Source organism: Periplaneta americana, chromosome 8 (genome assembly GCF_040183065.1).
Source record: "Periplaneta americana isolate PAMFEO1 chromosome 8, P.americana_PAMFEO1_priV1, whole genome shotgun sequence".
Lineage (NCBI taxonomy): Eukaryota > Metazoa > Arthropoda > Insecta > Blattodea > Blattidae > Periplaneta > Periplaneta americana.
In genome coordinates this window covers 168,683,901-168,709,357 of record NC_091124.1, presented here as the reverse complement: position 1 = coordinate 168,709,357, position 25,457 = coordinate 168,683,901, and the positions used below count along the sequence as shown (strand labels likewise).

Genomic DNA, 25,457 nt, shown 5'->3' with positions numbered 1-25,457 from the left:
TGCCAGGCGTTTGACAATAGACATTTGACTCTAGCACAAGGTTTGAATTAATGTACACACTGTGTCATTGAACAGATTAATTTTCACATTGCAACATAATAATACAAAAACTTATATAGTAGGTCCTAACACACTTATTAGAAATTCATTAAAAACTGAAACATACTTAATGTCTTCACCTAATAAAGTAATAAGTAAAAATAAATTATATTTAAAAAATTAGGCCTATCACAACTGAATAGCTTGACATAGGCCTACCGACACAAAACACGACGAAAAACAGACTGAGGTACTGAGGAAAGGCAAAAATTCATTCACAACTTCCACTAACAAGGTTGTGTTCAGAATATCAAACCGTCTTTCCATTGCTTTCATAGTATTCATTTTGAATGGAATTTTCCTATGAGGGACGGTAAAATTGTGGCCAGAAGAATAAAAAATGAAAGGAATGAAGATATCAGCACAAAAATTAAAATCATAAAACATAATAGGACCTATATAGGAAGAAGACTTGACAAAGCAGAATTTTTATGAAAGAATTTTCTTCAGGATGCGCCATGTTGCTGGACAGACAAGTAGTCATAAATCTCCGTGTCACCCATTACAGAAAGCGCATCGGCTGGGTTGAAGACCGAATATGTGTTCGTCACAGCAATACCCGTTTCTTGAAGAATATGGAAGTGCGGGAGGAAATGTCTCAGTCGTTGTCATAGCAACCACCCTAACATAGAAGACCAAAATAATATTTTAAATTTGAAATTTGAGAATCATTGCCTCGTCGCTGCTGCACAAGGAACTGAGACGTGAAAGTTACACAACAGCGGGAATATTTAAACAGACTGGTGATACTGTACTTGAGATTTATTGATTTATAGCACTGTAGTTTATAAAATTGAATAATTTAATATATGAAATATAAATCAAATGACTTGCAAAATAACAAGTGAAATGTTCTTAACTTTCGTCATTTGAATAGCCGCTACTGATTCACAACACACTGATACACTATAGCCTCTACAATACTGTAATCCCATTTGCATAGATTGATTACTATAAATACATGCCAGTAAATATTATTCTTAAATAATATACACCACCATACAGATATTTAAATTCATACCACCATCACATTCAGCCAGCACGTCTTTGAAAGCCAAACTATGCTACATGCCGACACTGAAGTACAGTAATTCACAACATCCACATAAAGTAAACGTTCCGACAGTGAGATGCTGACACCTGCAGGCTAAAATACAGACTAATTAAATTTTCTCCTGTTGATACAGCGTCGTAAAATAACCTAATAAAAAAAATAATAAAAAATAAATTTCCTCCTCGAGATATAGCACGTAAACAATAGGCATCGATGCACCTGACATCTGTAGGATAGATTCACTGATCACTTGTGCTCTTGACGAGTCATAAGCGGCCAGCGAAAGACAATTTTCTCCCGCGCAAGCGTGAAATTTCTGTAACCTTCTTGAAAAGAGCAGGGCTTGTACGTGAAGGGATGTTGCCAAGTTTACATAAGAAGTTTATGCAAGATGCGGGAAGTTTAAAATACTCGATCCTGATATTATACATCCCCGCTACACCAATATGGTATTAAATAATAAAATTAGTCGTGCATTAATGGAAACAAGGTGTTCATGTGCTCTTGTGCTCTTATTAACGCACCGCCACTGCTCACTCATCGTGTACACTTTTTCATGTTGTAAGCTAACTCCTTTACATTAATTTATCAACTGCTGTGAGAACTTAATATTCATCTGGATTATTTGCCATTGATTGTAAGACATGATATTTAAGATAAACTACTAAATGATGTGTTTCAGACAGTATGATTTTCTTTTATTGTAATTTTAAGGACAAGTGTTCAAGTTCTATTAAAGCATCGAGCATAAGTCCCATATTTAGAACAAAGGTTTATTCGTTTAATTTTGTTTTCAATCCAGAATATTGAGCTCTCTCCCTTATTTGGGTCTACAGACGCATTATGAAAATGCTTATAAAGATCAGGGTAATTATTCCATAAGGCTCCCACAGATCGCGCACTAGACAGTACCGCACGTGTCATTCCTAACACTCATCCTATGGTATTTAATCTCATACTTTTTCTTTTACTTTGTATGGAGAAGGGCCCCAAAGGCTTACACTGCAGCCTGAGGCTTATTGTGTGTACCACTTCTATTCTGTGAGTGATTGGATAGCCGAACGGCTGTGCTCTTGTACAAGTACAGCATGCCACACCATGAACTGAACCCAGGCTATTGTATGTATGTATTGTATGAATGATGATATGTGAATTAATGATGGCGAAATGAGTCCGAGGTCCAATGCTGGAAGTAATCCGAGAGCTGTACAGGAAAATGAAGAAAGTTACAGAATGTAGAACTCAGTGATGTAGCATGAAATTTTAAGCAGGGGAAGCTAACTCAAGTTGTCTTTCATGTACATATGAGAAAACGTATTACAAAAATATAGTCTTAAAATAAATAGTAGTCAATGTCAAGTCAGCAGTCCGAGGATTGGTTGGAACCTCGTAAGTAACACCAATAAGGCATGACCTCAAATGGTACGTAGTAAAATATGATTTCACGGTTTACACATTTCTCTAACAAGTAGACACGGTCATTAGTTTTTTAAACCGCACTTTTGTTCTAAGTCAGTCTTGATAATAGAATTGTCCTAAAAATTCAAGTAAATTGGTGATAGAAACTGTAATTTCACTCATTATTTATTATATCAGCCACAATGCACACTAACACTTTATCTTAACAAAACTCACGAAAGGGATAACTCGGAAACTGAATTATTTTCAATGTAAAAGCTAGCTTCTTCGAGCCTTGCGACCATGGTAGTTTAATTAGAAAGGGATGGAAAATCTGCGGGGTGGGTTACACAGAAGAATGAGTGAAAGAAACCAGTCTGCTTGGAAGCTGGTGTGTGCAGGCTTCTTGTTTACTGCTGCATCACGAATCATCCTGAGCTGCCGCATCACAATATTTAACGCATAAATATAAATTCTATTAAAATTAATAAATAATTTTGTTCATAAACTGCAGGTTATTATGAAATTATTATTAATTGGGGAAGCTGAGCTTTTTAGCTTACATTGACGCTACGCCACTGGTAGAACTGCACGCATTATATTCTTCACCTGACATAATTACGAACATTAAATCTAGTCGTTTAAGATGGGAAGGGCATGAAGCATATATGATGGGTGGATCCAGAAATGCGTATAGAATGTTAGTTGAGAGGCCGAAAGGAAAAAGACCTTTGGGGAGGGCAAGACGTAGATAGGAAGATAATATTAAATTGGATTTGAGGGAGGTGGGATACGATTGTAGAGACTGGATTAATTTTGCTCAGTATACGGACTGATGGCAGGTTTATGCGAGGGCAGCAATGAACCTTGGGTTCCTTAAAAACCTTAAGTACTAACATTCTCACTAGTAACTCGTTTAAAAATTACATGGTGTCAGTATAAAGTTCCTAAGTTAGATAATAGAATAATGCCAATATATACAACTCTCATATGAAGATCATGTTTATACAATTCCATGGCCAACTATAATAATAATAATAATAATAATAATAATAATAATAAGTAATAATCCGTGGCGCTACAGCCCTTGAAGGGCCCAGACCGACCAGCCAACTGTTGGCCTCACGTTCACATGCCGAAGCAGAGGTGGACTATCATTCAACCAGAATGAAGGTATCGTGTGGTTAGCATGGTGATCCCCCCAGCCATTATAGCTGGCTTTCACAACCGGATTTCGCTACCTATTGTAGCTCCCCAAGTGCATCACGATGCTGGGTGGGAACCGGTCCCATACACTGGCCGAAATTTCATGAGAAAATTGCTTCCCCCATGAAGACTCGAACCAGCACGCATTCTGTAACGCGAGTCCTAGACAGGATGCCTTAGACCAGGCCAGGCATGAGAGTAGCTCCATTTAGTCAGCCAGAGCTGCTCTCGCTCTGCAAGGCGCTTCAATTCCAAGCCAGAGCAGAACGCTCACGCATTGGCAAACTCGCATTACAGGTACCTTCCCTGCATTAATGTAACAAGAGCCACGGTTGTTCTAGTCATTCAGTCTGTCAGTACGTAATAGTTTATAAAGATATTACATCAATTCATTGTCCATTACAGAATTTATAACACTCTTATTAATTTAATGAAATAAACTTCGCTCTATGCACACACACAAATCATTAGGCTTATTTACATAACCCATACGCACATACTGCAATCTCCTCACCACGGTTCTGTCCACACCTGTGGAGTAACGGTCAGCGCGTCTGACCGCGAAACCAGGTGGCCCGGGTTCGAATCCCGGTTGGGGCAAGTTACCTGGTTGAGGTTTTTTCCGCGGTTTTCCCTCAACCTAATACGAGCAAATGCTGAGTAACTTTCGATGCTGGACCCGGACTCATTTCACCGGCATTATCACCTTCATTTCATTCAGACGCTAAATAACCTAGATATAATCATTGTGTAGTCTTAAAGCGATAACATGTGAACTAGTTTAAGCGATAACATGCGAACCAGGCGACGTACGAATTCCGTTCTTGTACCGTCAGATTCAAATCTCGAAGCTCTATCGAATGATACAGCTTAAAATGTAATCCTGAGTATAAATATTGTGCGCGCAAGAAAGAAAGTAATACGCGACGCATCAGCGAGACTTCGCGACGATTTAACTAGCATTGGCTAGTCGACATAGACCGGCCTAAACTAGCTCCGCCTTATGTCTTCTTATTCTGAAAGCGCTTTAGTAGATTATGATCATTGCCATAAATTTTGTGAATTCTGTAGTAAAATTTAGGATTATTAACTAGAATAATATCAATTAGGGACTTAATGCCTCTGGTTTAGGGTTTCCAGACATATTAGAAAAAAATACGAGACACTTATCAGTTATCACTGAGTAAGTTTAGTATGCGCACCCATCAAACATGCCAATCTTTCAAAGTGTGTGTGTAGTAAAGTTTACTACACAAACACTTTACTAACTTAGAGTAAGTAAACAAAATTGTTAGGGAGCATATTTGCATTAAGTTTAAGTTTCTTATGTAAGTTGCTTTCAAATTGTTTTTACTAAGTTATTACAGAAATAGCTACAAAATATACTAAGTTACTAACGTGACAATGTTCTTATAAATCAATCCACTTTGGCCTTGCAATCAGTGTTGCCAACTCGATTCTTAAAAACCCGTTGATATAATGCATAAACCGATAAATTGCTATATTGGCAATGCAAAATAAGATTATTTTACCGCTGTGAGTTTTAAAACAATCCGCTAAATCCCTGTAAGACCAATACTGTACAAATTTCACAAATTTTACCCGCGAACTACAATGAAAGACGCTAGATCTAGTGGGAAAATCGCTGAATTGGCAACACTGCTTGCAATATTTCTCTAAAAAATGAATTTCACTTAACAATTGTTTATTTTGAAGAATCATGTCATGAAAAGCAACATAGTCCTTACTGAAGAATGATTTTACAACAAGCATTGATTTTACTGTTTTTTCAGACAATTTATTTTTCTCATCAGTCCATAGAGCATTCATGCGAGAAAATAATCTCGCACGCATTTGTTCCAGGGATACACATAATGAACTCCACTACCCTCTTCAAATTTGAGAGTTCTCCTTCAGTACTTTTAAAAAGATCCACTCAGACTTCATCTAAACATTTGGTGTTGCCATCACTCGCCTTGATAAATTAATAACTCACAATAATATTGTTTCATAATAGTCCATCTACAGTCACGTGCAATGATGAAGTGCGATGTTTGTAATATGGAATAGACATTGTAACTTTTCCGTTTTTCTCAGTTTAGAACTATAAATTACGGGACGGAAAGCTGTCCCGGAGACTTTCTCGGGACACGGAACTCATTAGCAAAAAACGGAACGATCCCGTATTTTACGGGACGTCTGGGAACACTAACTTACTCTGGTTGGAAAATTGATATTACATTGAAGTCTTAAAGATTCGCAGTATAATTTAAAATAATTGGATATATTATTATTATTATTATTATTATTATTATTATTATTATTATTAGTAACAACTCTTTGAAATGTTGACTCAATTAAGACTAAAAGTTACTTTTATATTAATAAAGTAGTTTTTTCAGAAGCAATTAAGTTCCCCTTTTATGATATTTATGATGTTTTATAACATTTATAACGACCACCTCTGTGGTTTAGGGATCAGCATGCTGGTCTCTTACGCAGAGAGCCCGAGTTCGATTCCCGGTCGGGTTAAATTTCCTGGTTTTTCAGAGTTTTCCCTCAACCGTAAGGAAAATGCCAGGAAATTCGGACCACAACATCCCTGAATATCACCGGTCTCATTCATCACCAAAATCATATTTATAACAAATCAGTATATCTACAGACGCCATCTAATTCACAGCAATAGAACCAGTCTCAACAATAGTATACAGGCCTTCGGATTTCACCTAAAGATTAACTCGCGATATGATCCGAGACGTTAAAGCGAGTATAAATAACAGCATAAAGAAAACAAAAACATAACGGTCGTAACCTAACAACTGACATGTATTGAATAGCTTAATAACGTGATTATTGTTCATAGTTCGTTATGAAAGTTATTGTTGATATAGATTACGAGTGATGAAGTAATACATTTTGCTTTGCAGTTTAATATGATGTGGTTTAACTGCCAACAAGACGTAAAAAAAGTGAGAGTGCAGTGTGTGATTGAAACTTTAGTTTTCTAAAATAATAATTTCATAGAAATAGCTACTGTTACGTTATTGGAGATTGTCTTTTTCTTGTTCCCTTATTACGGAGATTTCCTGTTAAGACGTTTATTATTTCACTGTTTTTGTTGTAAGTTTAAAGTGCAATCTGTAGTATGAAGACATCTTATTGATTTCCATTTATTTGCAGAAAGGTATTACAAAATGAAATAATTGTGTTTTATTTGGCTAAGCTACGGAGTACGATATTTTTGTCTACAATAATAGGTACTATAAATCATTGAATAACAAGACGAATATTTTCGTAAAATATGAGTATTTTTCCTGGCCCAAAAAATACAATACAAAGTCAGTATTTTACTGTGGACCAGACTTGCGGTAAAACTGTTTGAGTAGGCCTACACATTACCGTGGATCACTATGGCTGTTCCTTTCTATTTGTTTAATGAGTGTTCAAATGCTTAATGAAGTTATAACCTATTTCTTTTACTCAGAATTAAAACAGAAACAACCGGGAGTTATGCTGGAAAACTAAATGTTCTGTTCTGTTTTATTTTTAGTGCCTGTAGAAACAACTATGGTTCCCAGAGTGCCTTCGAAAGTGAAGTACAACATCGATAAACTTCTGATGGCGTATCCAAGTGGATTGCCAAGTGATGAATTCGTGAATTTATATGAGGTAATAAGTCATTTGAGTATAGAATTTTTGTAGTGTGTAGCCTATTAATATTTTATGTTAATCATCTTTCATTGAAACTTCGATATCCTCATCCTCCCAAACCATACATGGGACTGTTGTGTGATTTGCGTTGGATTATTTCATGGTCAAATGAAAGTGAGAGATGAAATAACGGTATTTTTCCAAATATTCTACACCAAAGGAGGCTATACTGTTTTTGCTAAAGTTTAAACATACTGACGTCATTTTGCTCCCCTCCCTACCACCTTCGACAGAACACGTCACTCAGTCCTACAAATGATTGTGCAATATATCAGTTCTGTTTATACACCTTGCATATTGCGAATCTGTGACAGGTTAGATTTGGTTAGTTTAGGCTTTTGAAGTCAAAGTACTTTCGTGCAAATGTACATTTCCCCCACAAAATACAAAACTGATCTCTCTTTTCAACACCTGCATATTGCCAATCTGTGACAGGTTAGGTTTGGTTAGTTTAGATTTTTGTTGTGCCTTGCAGATTCGAAAAATTTCACCTTACATCCCTCGCACTCCATTGCCATTAATCGCACCATAACTTATGCGAAGAAATTCCCATGCACTAAACTGCGTGTTAAGTTAGTGCGCCTGTCACATATGCATTTCTCATAAAGTCTTACTACAATAGCATATTTAAAATCTGTTCCATCAGATACCTCGGTATCCGAAATCGTTAAGGCAACATTCTCACAACAGCAACATCGCTGGATCGAAACCACACAAGTTAAGTTGTACATTATTAACATGTCGTGATTAAGGACGTAATAGAGAAGAAAGAAAGAAAGAAGAGGACGAAAGAAGGACTGGAGGAAGGAAAAAAGAAGAAAAGAGTAAGCTACGAGTTGGAAGGAGAAGGAAGAGAGAAAATCAGAGTCTGTGAATACCCAGAGTCGCGCAGTTGGCTGCCATTGTTATTCTATTTCAACACGCTTAGGATATGAACATTTAAAGTAAAACTCAACTTCGGCCATTGTCCGTAGCCCTTAAAATTAAAAATATTTGACTCTGATTTAGGCTACATTCCCTATACAACTGTATACAGCAAATAACGCGTGCTGGAATAACATTGGCTTATTTATCGGCATTTCCGGTGCAAAGGATTGCGGTACTCTGAAGAAAATAAGACAGAAGAGCCTTCTATGAACTAAAGTTTCATTCCCTCAACTGCACCACCATCTAATGCACTTTGCAATAACCATCCACTATGTCGCCATCTACGACCTCCCAATCTCCCCACCATGTGTTTCTCCCCAGCCTAATAACCCCCCATAACTCACACGCCTAAATGCTTCTTGGGATGGGGGAAAAAGGGTGCATTGGTGTAGACTTTTTGGAGAATTACCGAAATAATTTACAAATAGTTCTATACACATGGTATATATTAAGTATTAATAATCCCTGGCTGATATGTAAAGTCTTAGACAAAAAAAAAATGACTGGCTGCCATATGCTAAGTCCCCTTCAGAAGAACTCTTGATTTTGTGAAAATGTGGTTTACACATGAAGGATTTCTTATGCACGGCTCCACTCTGTTTTTTTCCTTGTTTTTTTTTTTGTTTGTTACTTTTTTGTCTGTTTATGGGTCAAGTGTTTTGAATATCTATAACGAAGATATATTCAAGGAGTAAATTAGGTGCAAAATAAACATCCTTTCCCTAGTTATGTAAACCAGGTGCTGCATGAAGTGTACTTAGACAAATTCACGCTACAAGAGAGCTGTCATTTTTTATGTCTAAGGCTGTACATCTATTATCACTTGATGATATGTGTCAGAGAAAGAACAATCGTTTGTATACATCTGAAGTCTGATTAGTGTAATATGTAGCTAGTCAGCAATGTATGCAATGGAGGGGGGAAAAGAACTGGCTACCCTACCTCATTATCTCCTGGCTAGTTGCCTCATGAGTGATGTCTTATTGGTGTCACGTAATGAGGTTCAAACCTATCTCCAGACAGTTGACTAAACAACAATCCATAAAGTACTCATTTTTTGTTGATATTTAATTACATACTTGTTTCTATATTTCTTAAAATAGTATTAATGATATGTACCACAGTCTAGTATATACAGTCAGGTAGCTCAATACATAGGGAATATGCATCCATTCACAGTTGAGGTGATAATAGTGATCCTAGTGGCTAGCTACTAGCAAGTTCATCACAGACTCCTTTCCTAGCAGACGACAAAATACTGTATGTTATACTTTAGTTATCATGTTCTTTTGGAAAAATTTACACTTTCCTTCCATTATTGAAATATTAAATACATACCGTTTATTTATTATTTTCATGATGTATATTAAACTCGAAGATACAAGAAATAATACCGGTAATATTGTTTTTAGGTGTTGACGTGAAATGAACTGAAATTTATATAACCTTGAATGAGTGGAGTGATAATGAACTACGAAACTAATAAAATATTAATTTACAGTTATCAATGCAACAAAATAGTAATAATAATAATAATAATAATAATAATAATAATCATCATCATCATCATCATCATGATAATATGAATTAATGAGTGTAACTTACATGTACCTACCACAACTTGTAGTGTAAGCCTAGGATGAGGTTAAGCAATAATAATCACACCAAAATTGAAAATAAAACATGATCAATCAATTTTATTACAACCGAATTAATTTTTCTATGTCTCTAATAAACCAATAGGCTACATAAAAATATTAATAAAATGAGTAAATGAAAAATATATTCATTGAAAAGAGTGGGCTTAATGATGATTTCTCTAGAAATTTCAGGTGAGAGAACTTTAAATACCTAGTGTTCTTTCGATTAGACTGAAGCATTTCATTGTGAAATTTAATTATATAGTGTAATATAACACTGACAAATATCTTCAAATGCAACAGTTTAGTTTCTTCACAACACTCTTTTGGAAAGCCAGGTACATCAAGAAGAGCTTTAGTAATTAATGATCCACATTTAAGTTTATGAGCACTGCCATAAAAAATACTAGATATTTGATTTTCGCAATCCATAAGAAATTAATATACAGGGCTACCACAACAGAATCATTCGTTTTCAAACTGCTATATTTTCCAAAGTATTACTCATACAACAATGAGCGATACATCAAAAGAACTGTACATGCAACACATTTATTCCTTCAATCTACAAATGTTCTATGTGTGCCCCTCAGGTGACACTACATCAGTGGCGGTTCCTCCATGGAACAGAGGGAACAGGCTGTTCCCTTCCTCCCTGCCCCCTTAACTGAGATTGTGAGATATACTTCATTCTAAAGGATAGGCCTACTTACAGTTTTCGAAAAGCGAAAACAGCTATCGTTAGCAGGCTTATTGCAGTGAAGTGACAACGACTCGAGCCCTTCTCGTCTGCTGTGCGTGATGATGTGATGGGAGTCGCAAGCAATGTTTTCTCCGAAGCAGGCTCGAGCAGACACGAACTTACCCAAGTATCGCTGGAAGCTGTAGAGTTACCTCTTCCCTCACGGAGTATTGAGAAATGTGGAATATACTGTTTCATCAAGCTAGTTTATTCATATAGTGATAATTCGGAAAACAATTAAGTTCGAAAATTTTTTCGTATGACATAATATTGTGTGTGAAATTATAAAATAGTTCTTTAAAAATCCGTACGATTTATGCATTTGCGGCCTACGTTAAATATGACGAAATAATGGCAATGGAACAGGTGACTCCTGCCTGTTCCAACTTCAACGAGACCGAGCGCGAGCTCCCTGATGCGAACCAAGACAGCGATCGTTGTATCGATCAGCTGAAGTCGAGAGCGTTTAGTTCGATCAATGTTGCTGAGAAAAGCGCGGTTATTTTGAATGGCAAACCTACTCCTCTCCTTACATAACTTAAAGCTAAAACAAAATCTTATACAAGACATTTTCAAAGTAGCTACTATAATTCTGTGAAATAGTTAACTGGGTGCTCGTCAAGCGGTAAATTGTAGGTTTAATTTAGGTTTATTTATTTTTAGTTAACAGTATTATATATTTAGGCCTAATAATAATAATAACAACAATAATATAATATCATTAATCTGTTTTATATTAATATATTCTTTTTCTGATTAAGTTGTTAATGGAGTAACAAAAAAAAAAAAAGGACTTGGTAATGTTGCAAAATCATAGTACAGATTTTTATATTATTATTATTATTATTATTATTATTATTATTATTATTTCTGATCTGTTCCCCATCGAGAAATAGCACCGCACGCCACTACGTCCAGGCGGTAGTCCAGTTCGTTCCACACATTGTGTAGTGTTGTCATGTCAATGGCCATTACTGCATTGTTGATGCGCTCCCTCAACTTTACCAGTGTTTGTGGCAGTGGAGGTACGTAGACGTGGTCCTTATGGTCCTTAATGTACCCCAAAGGTAGAAGTCACATGGCGTTAGGTCTGGTGACCTGGGGTGCCAAGGGAACAGAGCTTGGTCATCTGCACCAACACGCCCAATCCAGTGACAAACATCAAGCATTCAATGAGGGAGTGCCCTGTCTTGTTGGAAGACAATAGTCTCGCATATTCCAACACACAAAAACTCTTTTCTTGTTTTGTTACCATTTTGTGCAGGCACTACACTGTGCTGCCAACTGGTGTACACAATGCAAACCAGATGTGTTTCCGGTTCTTTTGATGTGTCACTGTATCATTGTTGTATGAGTAATACTTTGGAGAATATAGCAATTTGAAAACGAGTGATTCTAGAATATAGCAGTTTGAAAATGAATGATTCTTTTGTAGTAGCTGTGTACTTTATTATTAAACCTAAAATCACACTTCTCTCTTAAGTGCAATCTAATTTAGTTAAGCTATACATTGAGTCTGTGGTGTTAAATAGGCCTATTTTGAACCTATAGGCCACACTTCAACTCTTCTTTATCTGAAACAACCTTACAAACGTCTCCTCCTTGTCCTATATTATTATTCCAATTGAGGACCGTTTTTGCAAAACTTGCTAACTGAAAAAACTAAATTTTACAGGAGAGACAAAACACTATAGTAAGCAAGTTTTGCTGTATGTCTAACTTATAGCAGAAAGCAAGTTTTGAAAAAACGATCACACTTTGACACACTACAATGAAGAGAAATAACCCAATTTTACTAAGATGCTTTGAACGTCATGTAGAGGCCTGCCTTATGTTAACGAATCCATCAAAATCTCAATTTTGCAAATTTTGCAAAAACTGTCCTCAATTATTCTATTTTAGTTGTTAACATCTATCACAACCGGTAACGAACATTTCGCAGTCTTTACAAGCAATAATGCGAAATAGTACCACCACCAGCACAGTCTATTGTCCCTAGTATTCCTAGCAGCTAGCCGCTTGGAGCACTGTAATTCAAGAAATGCAAAAAATCACCTCAAGCTTTGTGACTGTGTACTAGATTATGATGCATACCATGTTAATTTTCATTTGTTTTTATTCATACTACTCAAAAAAAGTTTTGCACCGCCTGAATTTTTGTTCAAAACAAGTTCTGAACCATCACAGTTTTGAAGAGTGCGTGGATTACAGTTGATACACATTATGAAAATAAAACACAAATTTTACTGTACAAACAATTAATCAAAACAAAGGAAATTAGCTGGAAAGTGTTTCTGTGCTAATCGTCGAAATCAAAAACTTCTTCTGGGGGACTCTAATATCGTGTTACTCCACCCCTTGCGTTGGAGCATGCTTAGATCCTCCTCTGCATGCTGTCAACAAGGTGGTTGAGGCGTTGCTGGTCAAGCAAGTTCCACTCTTCTACAGCGGCTCTCCTGACGGCTTGTAGGATGCGTGGTGGGTTTCTGCGGCATTATACTGCATGTTTCAACACGCCCCTAGCATGTTTAATTGGGCTCATGTCTGGTGACATCAAAGGCCATTTCATTCTTTGTATGCCATCCTCCTGGAGGAAGGTATTGACGAGACGGGCGCAGTGCACTCGCATGTTGTCTTGGAAGACAAACCCATCGCCTACATAATGGTTACAAAGCTGAAGAATGGGCTGGGGAATCCTGTCTCGGTACTGAGCAGTTCTCATGCCCAAAAAATCACTGATCCACCTCCCTATTGGATCCAATGGACAGTATGCCTGAGTAGTGAATTGGTATCTGGTTCTCTCCACACTCTCCTACGATGTTAGTCAGGCGTCAGACAAATTCTGCACTTGTCAGTAAAGAGGACCTTATGCCATTGATCCAGGTCTCATTGCAGGTGTTCTCTTGCCTATCTGTTCCTCGAGCCACGATGCTGAGGTTGTAGTAATGGTGTTCTTGTAGGACGTCTGGAGGCAAAATTGTCTGTGTGAAGTCAGTTTCTTACAGTTTAGGTCGACACATCTGTCCCAGTTGCCTCCAAGAAGGCATTGAGCAGTTCCGTGGCATTCTTCTCTCTGTTCCTACAAGCCATAATTCATAGGTATCGGTCTTCGGCTGTTATTGACTGAGAGAGACCACTGCAAGGCATGTCTTGGACATTTTGAGTAACACAATATCGTTGACATGTTCTAATGACATCGCTGTGGTGTACACCGACCCAACAGGCAACTTCCCGTGTTGACAATCCTTCCTGTCGCAAAGTAACAATGCTCGCACAAGTAAACATGCTGATGATCCTTCTAGGCATGTTGACAAACTGAACAGAACACTGTTCAGTGCAGTTCAGGATTCCAGACACAGCACACTCTACTGACATACCGAGGCTAGAAGGTTTAGTTCGTCTCTCAATGGATAGGTGGCAATCTACTATGACAATATCAATGTTTACTGATCAAGAAAACATACACATAAACATAAATATTAACATAAACAAAAAGTAAGCAAGATATCCCCGTGGTGCAAAACTTTTTTTGAGTAGTTTATGTAGACAATGACTTGGAATGATTTATTAGTCCTAAGAATTTATTTCAGATCAATTTTAATTTATAAACATGTTAAACGAATTAACCTTGCTCCAAAAACGAATGCTTCCTGGACCAAATGATCTTATTTTAATTATTTTGTTACAATAATAGTTAAGAAATGTGTTGAAGGAATTATCCTTGCGTCAGAATGTATTCTCCCTGGATCAGAACTAAACCAAACTGTATAACCAATTGTTTACTTAGGTCTGGAAACTTTTTACATCACCTTTGTAGATGTTTCACATTCATCTCTTGAGTATTTTATTCAGGATACTCAAATTTGCTGAAGGAAAATGAACATGACAAACTTGAAGAATTTACAAATTCCCAATGATGTTCGTAAAAGTGGATGGATGCATCCACTTTTACAAACTGGCAGCACATACCACACACACCATCTAATATTATTGAATGGGACAAGTTTGTGTACATTTGTTTGTCTTAAAGAAATTTGTTCCATAATTCCTGTTGTAAGCATCTTAAGTTTCCTACGTTAGGTTAGGTTGAACTTTCCTGGCTTAGGTTCAGATGTGTCTGTTATTTAAACTGCATGTATTTGAATATGAATAGTTAAGGTTGGAACATTCTACAATACCCATTCTGCATGTTGTAAATGTACTACTGGTTCCATGGAAAATTGAAAGTGTCGTGGTAATTTGTTCATCTCTTTATATTTGTCTATATTATGACCCATTCTGGACAGTGAATAATTAAATGGTGTTTCAATTTGTTTCAGAAAATGTTTTCGTGTAAATTGAATATACTTGAAATGGGATTTGACACAGTTGAGTCATTCTTACTATCTCTGAATGACATTATTTTGCATTTGCGATATGTGAATCAGAAAATAAGAGTATACCCTCATGTACGTGATGAAGATCCAGAATGTGATAATCCTTTGCTCATCACTGAGGTAAGATCACATTCATTCAATCAGCCAGTTGTAATGGTGTCACCTTGTTACTTCAACCATGCTTATCTGATTCCATAATAGTTTCCGACTAGGAACAGTATTGTGGTGGTTTCCTGTTGCCTTCTGCGTTGCAGCTTTACTACTATTAAGGTCGTTCTGACCATGCCAGTAAATGCTCAGTCTTACTCCATTTGAATAACTTATATTCTTTGAGATATGCTGATACTGATAGCACTCCTACCTACTATCTAAATAAGACTTATCCATGTACTATGCAGTTGGAATTATACACGTCTTTTTTTCCTCCATAAAATCTTTGCCTGTAGCCTTAAAGGAGCAGTCCGTGATAAAATTCGAAATTTTGATTATATTATAGGATGTTTACCTAATTAATCCTTAGATTAACGGCGTTTGTCTCATCTCTCTACGCCTTTTAGTTTGTGAAATATTAAAGGTCTTACTGCAAGCTCTGACGTCATAACCACTGATCGCTTCATAAGACTGGATTGTAGTTCCGTTTGACATACAGTGTTGACCGAGTAAATACAAATTCACGTTACAGTCAGTTATTAATAATAACTGACTGTAACGTGAATTTGTATTTACTTACTTAGAACCTATCACATGCATATACTGTAATAGTAATAATAATAATAATAATAATAATAATAACTTACCCAAACTCTATCCCACTTTAAATCCCGTGTACAATGCATTCTGTGATTAGAACGACTTGTGTCTGATAAGTGTTCAAATTGAAAAGGTTTAATATTTTGATCAATTATAACCTAAGTCAACGTCTTCACTGCGTGAGTGAATGTATATGAGACGTGAAATATTCGTTATGAAGGGACTACAGATACGTGTTTATCTCAGGTCAGCAATAAATTAGTACATGGTTTATATTATTCTATTGCACCATAGTTGTTGAGTCACACGGTTTAGGCACAGGCACAGGGGCTATATTTGAGAACACTCTAAAACATGTGCATCATCGAATTGCAGTAGTTGATAATCACGAGCTATTTCCAACATATTTCTCTGTATATCTTCTCTCCACGCATTTTCCTTCCTGCTGTATGTTTTCTTTTCCACCCATCGTTTAGTGGCTTTAGGGTACTGGAGTCTGGAGCCAGTTACATCTCTTTTCACGTTGTAATTATGGCCCACTATCGCAGTCATAGTTCTTGTTACCATTCCATCATATGGAAAGTGTTTTCTCTTAGGAATGTAAACCAATCTCTCGTTATGATATGATTCAAGTTTGCTGGTGTGACAGAACTGATTAGTCTGCTTTAAGTCTTTTAAAGGGAAGGGTTGCATACAACATTTTTCAGAGCATTGTAATTGTTGGATCCAGGTTGGATCCATTCCCTCTCGCTATTGTATGGGTGAATGTCTCTGTTTGTGTATATTACAAACATGATTTAATACAGAAATTAATCTGTCTTCTAAGTCGTCAGAATCACCTTCACATATAGCACATAATCACCATGAGTGATTTATGATGCTGTCTTTCCACATTTGGATTTTCTCATATGTTTTTGCTGCGGCTTTAAGGTTTTTAGATAAGCTTTTTGCAATGTGCCAAATAAATTGATGGTCCACCATTGATATTTGGTCCTCATGAATTTCCTAATTCCTTTATTGCGATCCGAACTAGAACTTTTTCGCATGCTGCTTTTTCAAGATTGCCTACAATTAGGCCCTTTTGCAGAACTACGAAGTCTATAAGATTATCTGAATCGAGGTCCATTACACTGTAAGTGACATATTTTGCACTGTAACCAGGTGAGTCAAATTGGTCATCACGGTGATTTGCACGGTTTTATCTTTTAGGGAATTGATAAGTTGTTCATGAATCTGAAAATAACTACACCTACTGTTGGTTCTACGAATTTTGAAATTATTTTATAAAATGTTGTCTTGCCGATGAAATATAGTTGTAAAGTTTTTTAAAAATGTTCAAACAATTTGTACCTTATACCTGATGAATTCGAATTCGAAGTTTCTTCTTCTATTTGAAAAGATCTAAGTCAGTTTATGGCTTACTCACATCTGATGCACCACACAATTTCTTAGCGTCCCACACCCTATCTCACACTGCACAGCTTTGTTTATATTAGGTTTCTGTGAATTTTCAGCCTCATCGAGAACTACACATACGTCAATATTTTCAGCTATAGGTGCATCACTGCAACTTGCTATTACTTCTTCGACAATCTTTTTTCATTTATAAGCAGAGGAGCGCTTAGTATTAGAACTACCTTGGGGAGATTCTCCTTTCAAAAATAAGGGACAGCAGTTTTCTTCATTTTCATAGAAGTTCTATTGTCTTTCATTAAACGTCTTTTTAATAGACACGATTCTTCAAAATTAATTTCATGGAAATGATTAGAACACACAACAGCAGTTTTCCATGGTGTAAAATCTTTTCTGTTGATTTTCTTCGCCCATGTTTTAAAATATTTGCTGTGACTTTTCTCTGCTCGGAAATACATGAAATGATACCCCTTCCCCATGTTCTGCTTTTGTTCTTCCCTCTGAACACGAAAAATCACAACACCACGGCATTTTAAACTGTATTACGATACAATTTTTTCTGTTTGTCTACTGTAGTTCAAAGTCATTCATATAAAAGAAAATAGCCCTACATAAAACCACAACGTTGGTATGTGCTGTTTTATGATTAAATGAAAAGCAAAATATAACTTCACTCAATCACAACTAAGTCCGAAATTCTGTTCACGTGTACTACGGTGCGAGAAGTTTATTTAATACAAAGCATTGCACTCGGGATGTTCTCGGCCTATTACGCAATCACACCAGTTCAGTGGCTGTGACGTCATAAGTATTTGAGCGGAGTCAGTAACTCAAGAACCATACCTCGCATTGACGTGCGGCAAATTACATTCTACTTAGATTGAAAAACGTGTTTGATTAAACCCAACTTAATTTTATCGCGGACTGCTCCTTTAAGCAAGGGATCCTCACAATGTAGGCTACTGTTACCTACAGTTTTCTAATTGGGTGTTACTCCTCCCCTCTCATTTTCACCCGGGCTTGGAACCAACTTTGGCAGAGTTTTCATTATGAAACAAATGTTTAAACTATGAATGGAAATAGTAATGTTTAGTTAATACATATTGACTATGTTTTGTAAGATAATACATATCGATGGTGCTTCGTAAGGATGTTATCAACAATTTTGTGGCTTTACATTAATAAATGGTTATAAATTATTTCTCCATTGACTCATTTTCTTTATGTATGAAAAAAGAACTCTGCAAATACTGTACTTAAATAAAGAAAGAAGTAACATAATAAATGGATTTTATACATTTTTTTTTAGATCTTCTGATTTTGTTGATAGAACCTTTTTACAAAACACCATCGATATTAAATCCATTAAACTGCAATGAATGGTAGTGCACAGTGTTCCTCAAATTTGGATGTTCATACCTGTTGGACCACTCTGTACCAACATGTATATACAATTCAGCATGCAAAATATCTGCGTAAGAGCTTCATTATTAAATTGAGATGCACATCAAGATATGGCTATGAGACATGTTTAACAACTACTATCGCAATGAGTGCTCCCCATTAATACCCAAACACTTCTTTGTTTGCAAACTATTCCACGAGCAAATTGACCGATGTGTCCACTGTGACGGTTGCACATGCCATTTCAATTTCTACATGTAGCTCAGCCAATGTAGGTGGTTTTCTGTAATACACCACGTCCTTTAATGTCTGTCATAAGTAAAAGTCCAGAGTAGTTAAATTGGATAAGTGTAAAGGGTATTCAACAGCACCTCTTTTTCTATTTGTTGAGCTGGCATGATCTCTTTGAGGTAGGTTCTCACATCTCAGTAGTAGTATGGTGGTATGCCATTTTGTTGAAAATAAAATTGCTTATTCCGATCAGAACAAATGCAGATAAAATGGATGTTCAAAACATGTCGAGATACACAAGGCCATTAACTGTTCTTTAAAAAAAAAATGGTTCAATTACACCCCTGGATGGTGGTCCATACCAGCCATTGAGTTCTGGTAAATTGACTGTCTTATCCAGATGAACATGTGAATTTTATGGAATTCACTACACACAAATAAGGCGATTCACTATACCATTCAGCTGGAATTATTGTGCTTCATCAGACCAGATCATTTTTCTCACAAACTACTCTTCTTCATATTCATTCATGGCATGTAACAATCATGGGATATGCATTGTACACTTGATCTGCTAACTCCTGTCTCACGTTATTTTGCGACCTTCTGTGATGAACGTGTGAATATCCAAACACCATGACCGAGAAGGCAGGACTTGACGCTGTTCAAGGCCTTCTGGATCTTTGCTTGTGCACATCACACATGATACCATCAGACTTTGAAGTATCATTCGTCCAATTGTCAAACTTGCTGCAAGTTCTATTGCAAATTCATGATGCCATTGTTGTTATCATTTGCACATACTTTCCAATTGAAAATACTACTTCAAAATGAGTTTGTTGCTAGAATGATAACCTTACTGCCATTTTGTTTGATTTTCTGTCAATTGAATTGTTGGCTCTGATATTTATATGACTAGCAGCACCATTGTTTGGTAGAATATCAGACTACACATCTTGAAGTAGTCCATATAGGTACCGCATGACTCTATGAAAGTGTGTATATATTTTGGGCCCCTCTGTATTTTATAGATAGTAGAATCCCTCATATCTGGCACCAATGAGACCAGGCAAGTTCCGGATATGAGATTTTGCCTGTTTGTAGTAAGTAATTCAGAGTGTGAATTAACGGGGAGGGGGATGGGGGGAATTTCCTCCCTCTGTTGGAAAGTTATCCCCCCTCATGAATTCATATTAACATCCCTGCCAAGGTTAACTTCTATCCCCCTCACAAAATATAATTGTTTTAATACGAGTATACTTTATAAAGTATAAAGGAAGCAAAGAAAATAAATCTATACAACAAACCTTTGACACTAACAAGAATAAAAAAAAAACGCTAAAACACTTTTTTGGCACATAAACTCAATACAGTACGTACTGTACTCCTAATTACTGAAATATTATGTAAGTTTCTTTTGTTTCAAATTTGTGTAGCATTTGAGAGCAGCACGATCGCGTAGACATTTCACTAACATCAGTTCGGCTGGAGTTGTTTCCGTATGACTTTCTAGATAAACCATTAGTTTCTCCAGTTGTGCTGTTGCCTCCGCATGAAGCATTACTTCTTCCCCTAAAACGTCACTTTCGTTTTCCAATTCACAATCACTGTCCTCTGTATAATAATTTTGTCATCGGTCATTATGCCTTAACCAGCATCACTGTCATTCTGCAACCAAGCATTTATGTCACTATCTACATCCAAACAATCAGGCATGTTTGCAAATACTTATTTCAAGGAATTCGGACGTGTCGACAACTTCAGAAACTTCAGCTGTAGAATCCCAAACAGCAGGCCATATTGTTTTCCATGACTTCTTAATTGATAGTTCAGTAACGTGATTCCAAGAAGATGAAACCATAAAAATCACATCTTTGATATTTACAGATCTCAGTACAGAAATCACACCAGTTTCTCCCTCTTCTTCAATTAATTTACCTAGTAGCTGTCTTCTGTATATACGTTTCATATTCTCCAGTACACTATCGGTTGTGAAAGAGCTGTTACATTAGGAGGGAAAAACTTCACTCTGAAGTCACCACTGAGAGCACCTCCATTCCCAGATGTGATGTTGCATTGTCAATAAACAATATGGCCTTCAGCAGAAGACTCTTTTCCTCCAAATATCTCCTCACTTTCGGTACAAAATCGTTGTGGAACCAGTTTTTAAAGATGCCACGTCTATCCATGCATTTTTGTGATTTGTAAACAACTGGTAAGCAGAATCGATTGACATGTTTCAAAGCACGTGGATTTTGTGATTTCCCTGTCAGCAGGAGAGGGATTTGTGTCTCCCAGATAAATTGCTACCAGCCATAATTGAGGACCGTTTTTGCAAAACTTGCTAACTGCAAAATTTGCAAAAGAGAGATTTTGGTGGATTCGTTAACATAAAGCAGGCCTCTACATGATGTTAAAGTTATCTTAGTAAAATTGAATTATTTCTATTCATTATAGTGTGTCAAAGTGTGATGGTTGCACCTATAACCTACTTGTCTCCATTCAGTTTTTTGTCTCTCCTGTAAAATTTAGTTTTTTCATTTAGCAAGTTTTGCAAAAATGGTCCTCAATTGTAATTCGATCTTTACACCTTTTATAACCTCTTGCCGAGTCATCTAATTTAGAAACCAACGTCTTACTGGGTAGTATCCGATAAAAAAGTCCAGATTTATCGGCATTATAAATTTGATGTGGGGTTAAGTTCTCGGAGGAAATCATTTCTTGAAATTCTTCTCTGAAATGTTCCACTGCCACTTTATTCCCCGAAAAACTTTTGCCTGTCACTGAAAGTTGACGTATGCCATGACGAGCATTCCATCTTTCTAACCAACCTTGGCAGGCTGTGAAGTTAGGATCGGCATCGGGTAGCTTTTTGTTTAAACTTGACGCTTTTTCCTGCAGTATCGGACTGGATATCAGAACACCATGCTCTCTTTTTAGTTCACTGAACCAAACGAATAATGCGTCATCTAGCGATTCAGTTCTTGTTTTCTTTATTGTATTTTGTGTTCTGTAAGCTGTCTTCAGTCATAATTTTGAAGCAAAAGTCTTCAATTTCTTTTCGGTTCTTCTTCCAGTCTGACATAGTTGAAGTCCCTACACCATATTCTGCAGCTATATTTTTCAGCAGTTTTCTTTTATCTATTCTCTTTACTGCCTCCAACTTTTTTTACATCGAAACAACCACTTTCTTTCACTTCGATGCCATTTCACTCACCCACACTCAAAACACGGGAACAAAAGAACAATGCACTGTGTCTTAACTCTGTAGGGAACAGATCCACACTGACCCTGGTAACGGTAGCTTGAAGAATTGGGATCGGCGATCTCTATGCTACCTGTGGTGCCAACATAACAACTGTATAGTTTCATGTGTACAGTATTATTCAAAAGGCTCGCATATTTTCGTGATGAAAAAAAATACAAAAAAAAAATAATACAGTGAATAAAAAATCAATCCAGATAAACCGGAAATCTGGATTAATGAGGGCTGGATAAACGAGGTTCTTGTGTATTATCATCACTGACAAGCTGACAACAATCAGTAACTTAGGAATTACACATCTTAAGCCTGCTCATGGATATAATTACAGTGAAACCTGCCTATAATGGAATCGCATGGTACCATATCTTTTTTTGCATTATGCACAGGTTTCTGTTGAGTAAAGGTTAAGGCAAAATAAGTCTCATTTTACATACCTATTGTGTACTGGAGTTCTGCACAGCACCTAATGTGTGATGTTCTCCTATTGTTTTGATGAACCATATGCACATAATAATAGTTATTTATGGTACTTGTGAGGTAAGTGCATCTTTATTGCGCGAGTGGAAAGATTTAAGCACGAGGCGTAAGCCGAGTCCTTAAATTACACGAGTAGAATAAAGATCACGCTCACAAGTACCATACGTAATTTTATCCATGACCATAACGAAAAATTATGTTTTATGAAAGAAAATATGTTGAAAATAATTCCTCATATAATCACATATCATGGCATGGATTTTAGAATCGATACGTGTACTAGATAGGTCATGATGTAGGAGGCCATGATTAGTGAAGAATGGTATCTAAGGCATTGGATAAATAAATTATAATTAATTATATAATTTTAATATATATTTTTTTCATTTTAAACGTGTATTTTCATCTTTTCGAAGTTTCAGGGATTATTTAGAAGTGTTCACGGAACTAATGTGATTAAAATAATTTCACATTTTACTTCTGTAAACTTAAGAGGAATATTAAAACATAATTAATCATTGTGTCTGTTTAGCTCAGTTGACTAACGCGTGTTGTTATAAAATTATAAAATCCTGTAAACCCAACTTCGCAGATTCAAGTCTCCTCGCTTCCCAAAAGGTAAATTATTACAAATTTAAAAAAAAAATACATATTAGATATGGATGCAATACATAAATTACGACGTATTAGATAGAGAAAAGAGAAGGAGATTGAGTGTATGTATATTTAAGAAATTGTAATAAAGAAGTAGAGGTAGTGACATCTAGTAATTAATATATTAACTTCTTGAGTAATAGTGCAATGGAAAAATATACGTGTGTGCCCGGGTACTAGGAAAATGCTAATGAACTGTGAGATAAAGTTCAAACTGTGAGGTAAAGTCCTTATCTTACTAGTGAAATAAAGTAATGTTGAATAAAAGCCTACTTTACAAACGCAAAAGTATTTAATAAAGGCATGTTTTTCGTTATGGTCATGGATAAAATATATTACACTATAACACTCTTATTATACTTTATTAAACTTCACAGAAGAGAAGGTTATCATTTAGCTTTTCATAGGGTAATCGGATTTCCTCTTTTGTCTGGACATGTCGCCTTTTTAGGCCTTTGTCCGGGCGAATTTAAAAAAAATAAAGAAATGTCCTCCTTTTCGTAACTTGTATGCCTAATATTTTAAAACTATCCGACTTGACGCCTTTTTCAAGTAATTTGCCAGTAGGTGGCAGCAGCATCAACGGAATATCCTCTTTGCTAACATTCATAACTCTCTTTGCTCCTCCTTTTGATAATAATTATAGTTTCCTTGGCTTTCATATGTAGCTAACTGTAAAATCTTTTTATATTATTAAGTTTTATCATAAGTATGCTATAATTAAATAGATATTGACATAATTTTAAATAAAATATACATAGGCCTAAGCCTAAATATAAATAGACATTTTCTGTACTCTTTAATAATTATAGTTCCCTTGACTTTCATATGTAGCCAACTGTAAAATCATTATTATTAAGTTTTATCATAATTATTTTGTAATAAAATATATATTAACATACTTTTAAGTATGATATAAGCCTAAATCTTACTATATATTGATGTAATTTAAAGTATAATATAGGCCTAAACCTAAATCGAGTAGGCTACTACATATTTTCTGCCCTTTTTTTTTTTCGAACAATGTCCTCCTTTTTGAAGCTTTGTGTCCTCTTTTTTTATTGATGTGAATCTGGTCACCCTAGTTTTGTATTCATGTTGTTTTACGGTCTATATATTAATGTAATAACTAGAGACTGGATTATTAGGTTTTTAAGAAGACCATTTTAGGTTTTTGGAATAGGTGAAATAGGTTTCTTTAGGTTTTATGTCCAACCTGTGAAAGGAGTCACAAAAACTGCCTGATAGGTAAAAATGTATTTAAAAAAAATAAATTATATTTATTAAGGCAACATGGACAATGGAACTGACCTTTTCAAGAACCAAACTATTTATAGAAATTTATAAGATTCGAAATTTTTGCTCCTTCCCCTTTAACATTATTTATAGTTTGAATAAATTATTGTAGCAATTAACATTTTATCTAATATAATTTGCCTTGATATAACTACATAAATTTCCATTTTCAATAGATTAGAGGTGCAGTACACACAACTTTTGAATTACATTTGTTCAAACTTGATCAAGAATTATTTTAAAAAGTAACAAACAAACAAAATAACATTATTTACTGCTACAGTTCCTGGTTCGAATATATGACCAAATTCTTTTCAAGATTCTCGACTGAGAAGTTTTTTTGTATTCTCTCTCAAAATACATTTGAAGGACGAAAAGGTTCTTTTGACAGCACATGACATCATAGGTGCAAATTTCATCGCTGGCACTGCAGCAGGTACCCACAGTAACTGACAATTGAAGCTTTCCCTCTGGAGAATGGAGCACATATTTTTCATTTTTTCAAACCCTGTATTCCTCTGCAATACTTTCTTCAGTTTTAATGTGACGACTTCACCCACGGATCCTGTTTCTGTAGAAGTGAGTCAATGACACCATTGCATCTTTCAGTTGCAGCAACAAAGATTCCAAGTACTCGATATATTTTGGAAGGTCACTGAAATGTGCCTTGAGGAAAGCAAGGGAGCTATAGATGTTATCACTGATAAGTACAGATTTTGTCTTAGGATTGAAGGAGCCTCGTCCACATATCGAGAGTGTTCTTTCCTCTCTTTCCCTCTCTTTCTTGCGAAATGTATTGATATTTCTTAAA

General features: G+C 36.0%; 1 protein-coding gene across 6 annotated transcripts in view; it reads left to right on the top strand.

The window, feature by feature from the left end:
- Positions 1–25,457, top strand: part of LOC138705231 (tudor domain-containing protein 5-like) — a 245,950-nt gene that overhangs the window by 79,115 nt on the left and 141,378 nt on the right. For 5 of the 6 annotated variants that reach the window (XM_069834040.1, XM_069834041.1, XM_069834042.1 and 2 more), the window contains 2 exons: positions 7,311–7,429; positions 15,100–15,276. In XM_069834040.1, coding sequence (XP_069690141.1) covers positions 7,311–7,429; positions 15,100–15,276 — 296 coding nt within the window. The remainder of the gene's footprint in view (positions 1–7,310; positions 7,430–15,099; positions 15,277–25,457) is intronic. The other variant, XM_069834043.1, reaches the window with a different exon arrangement.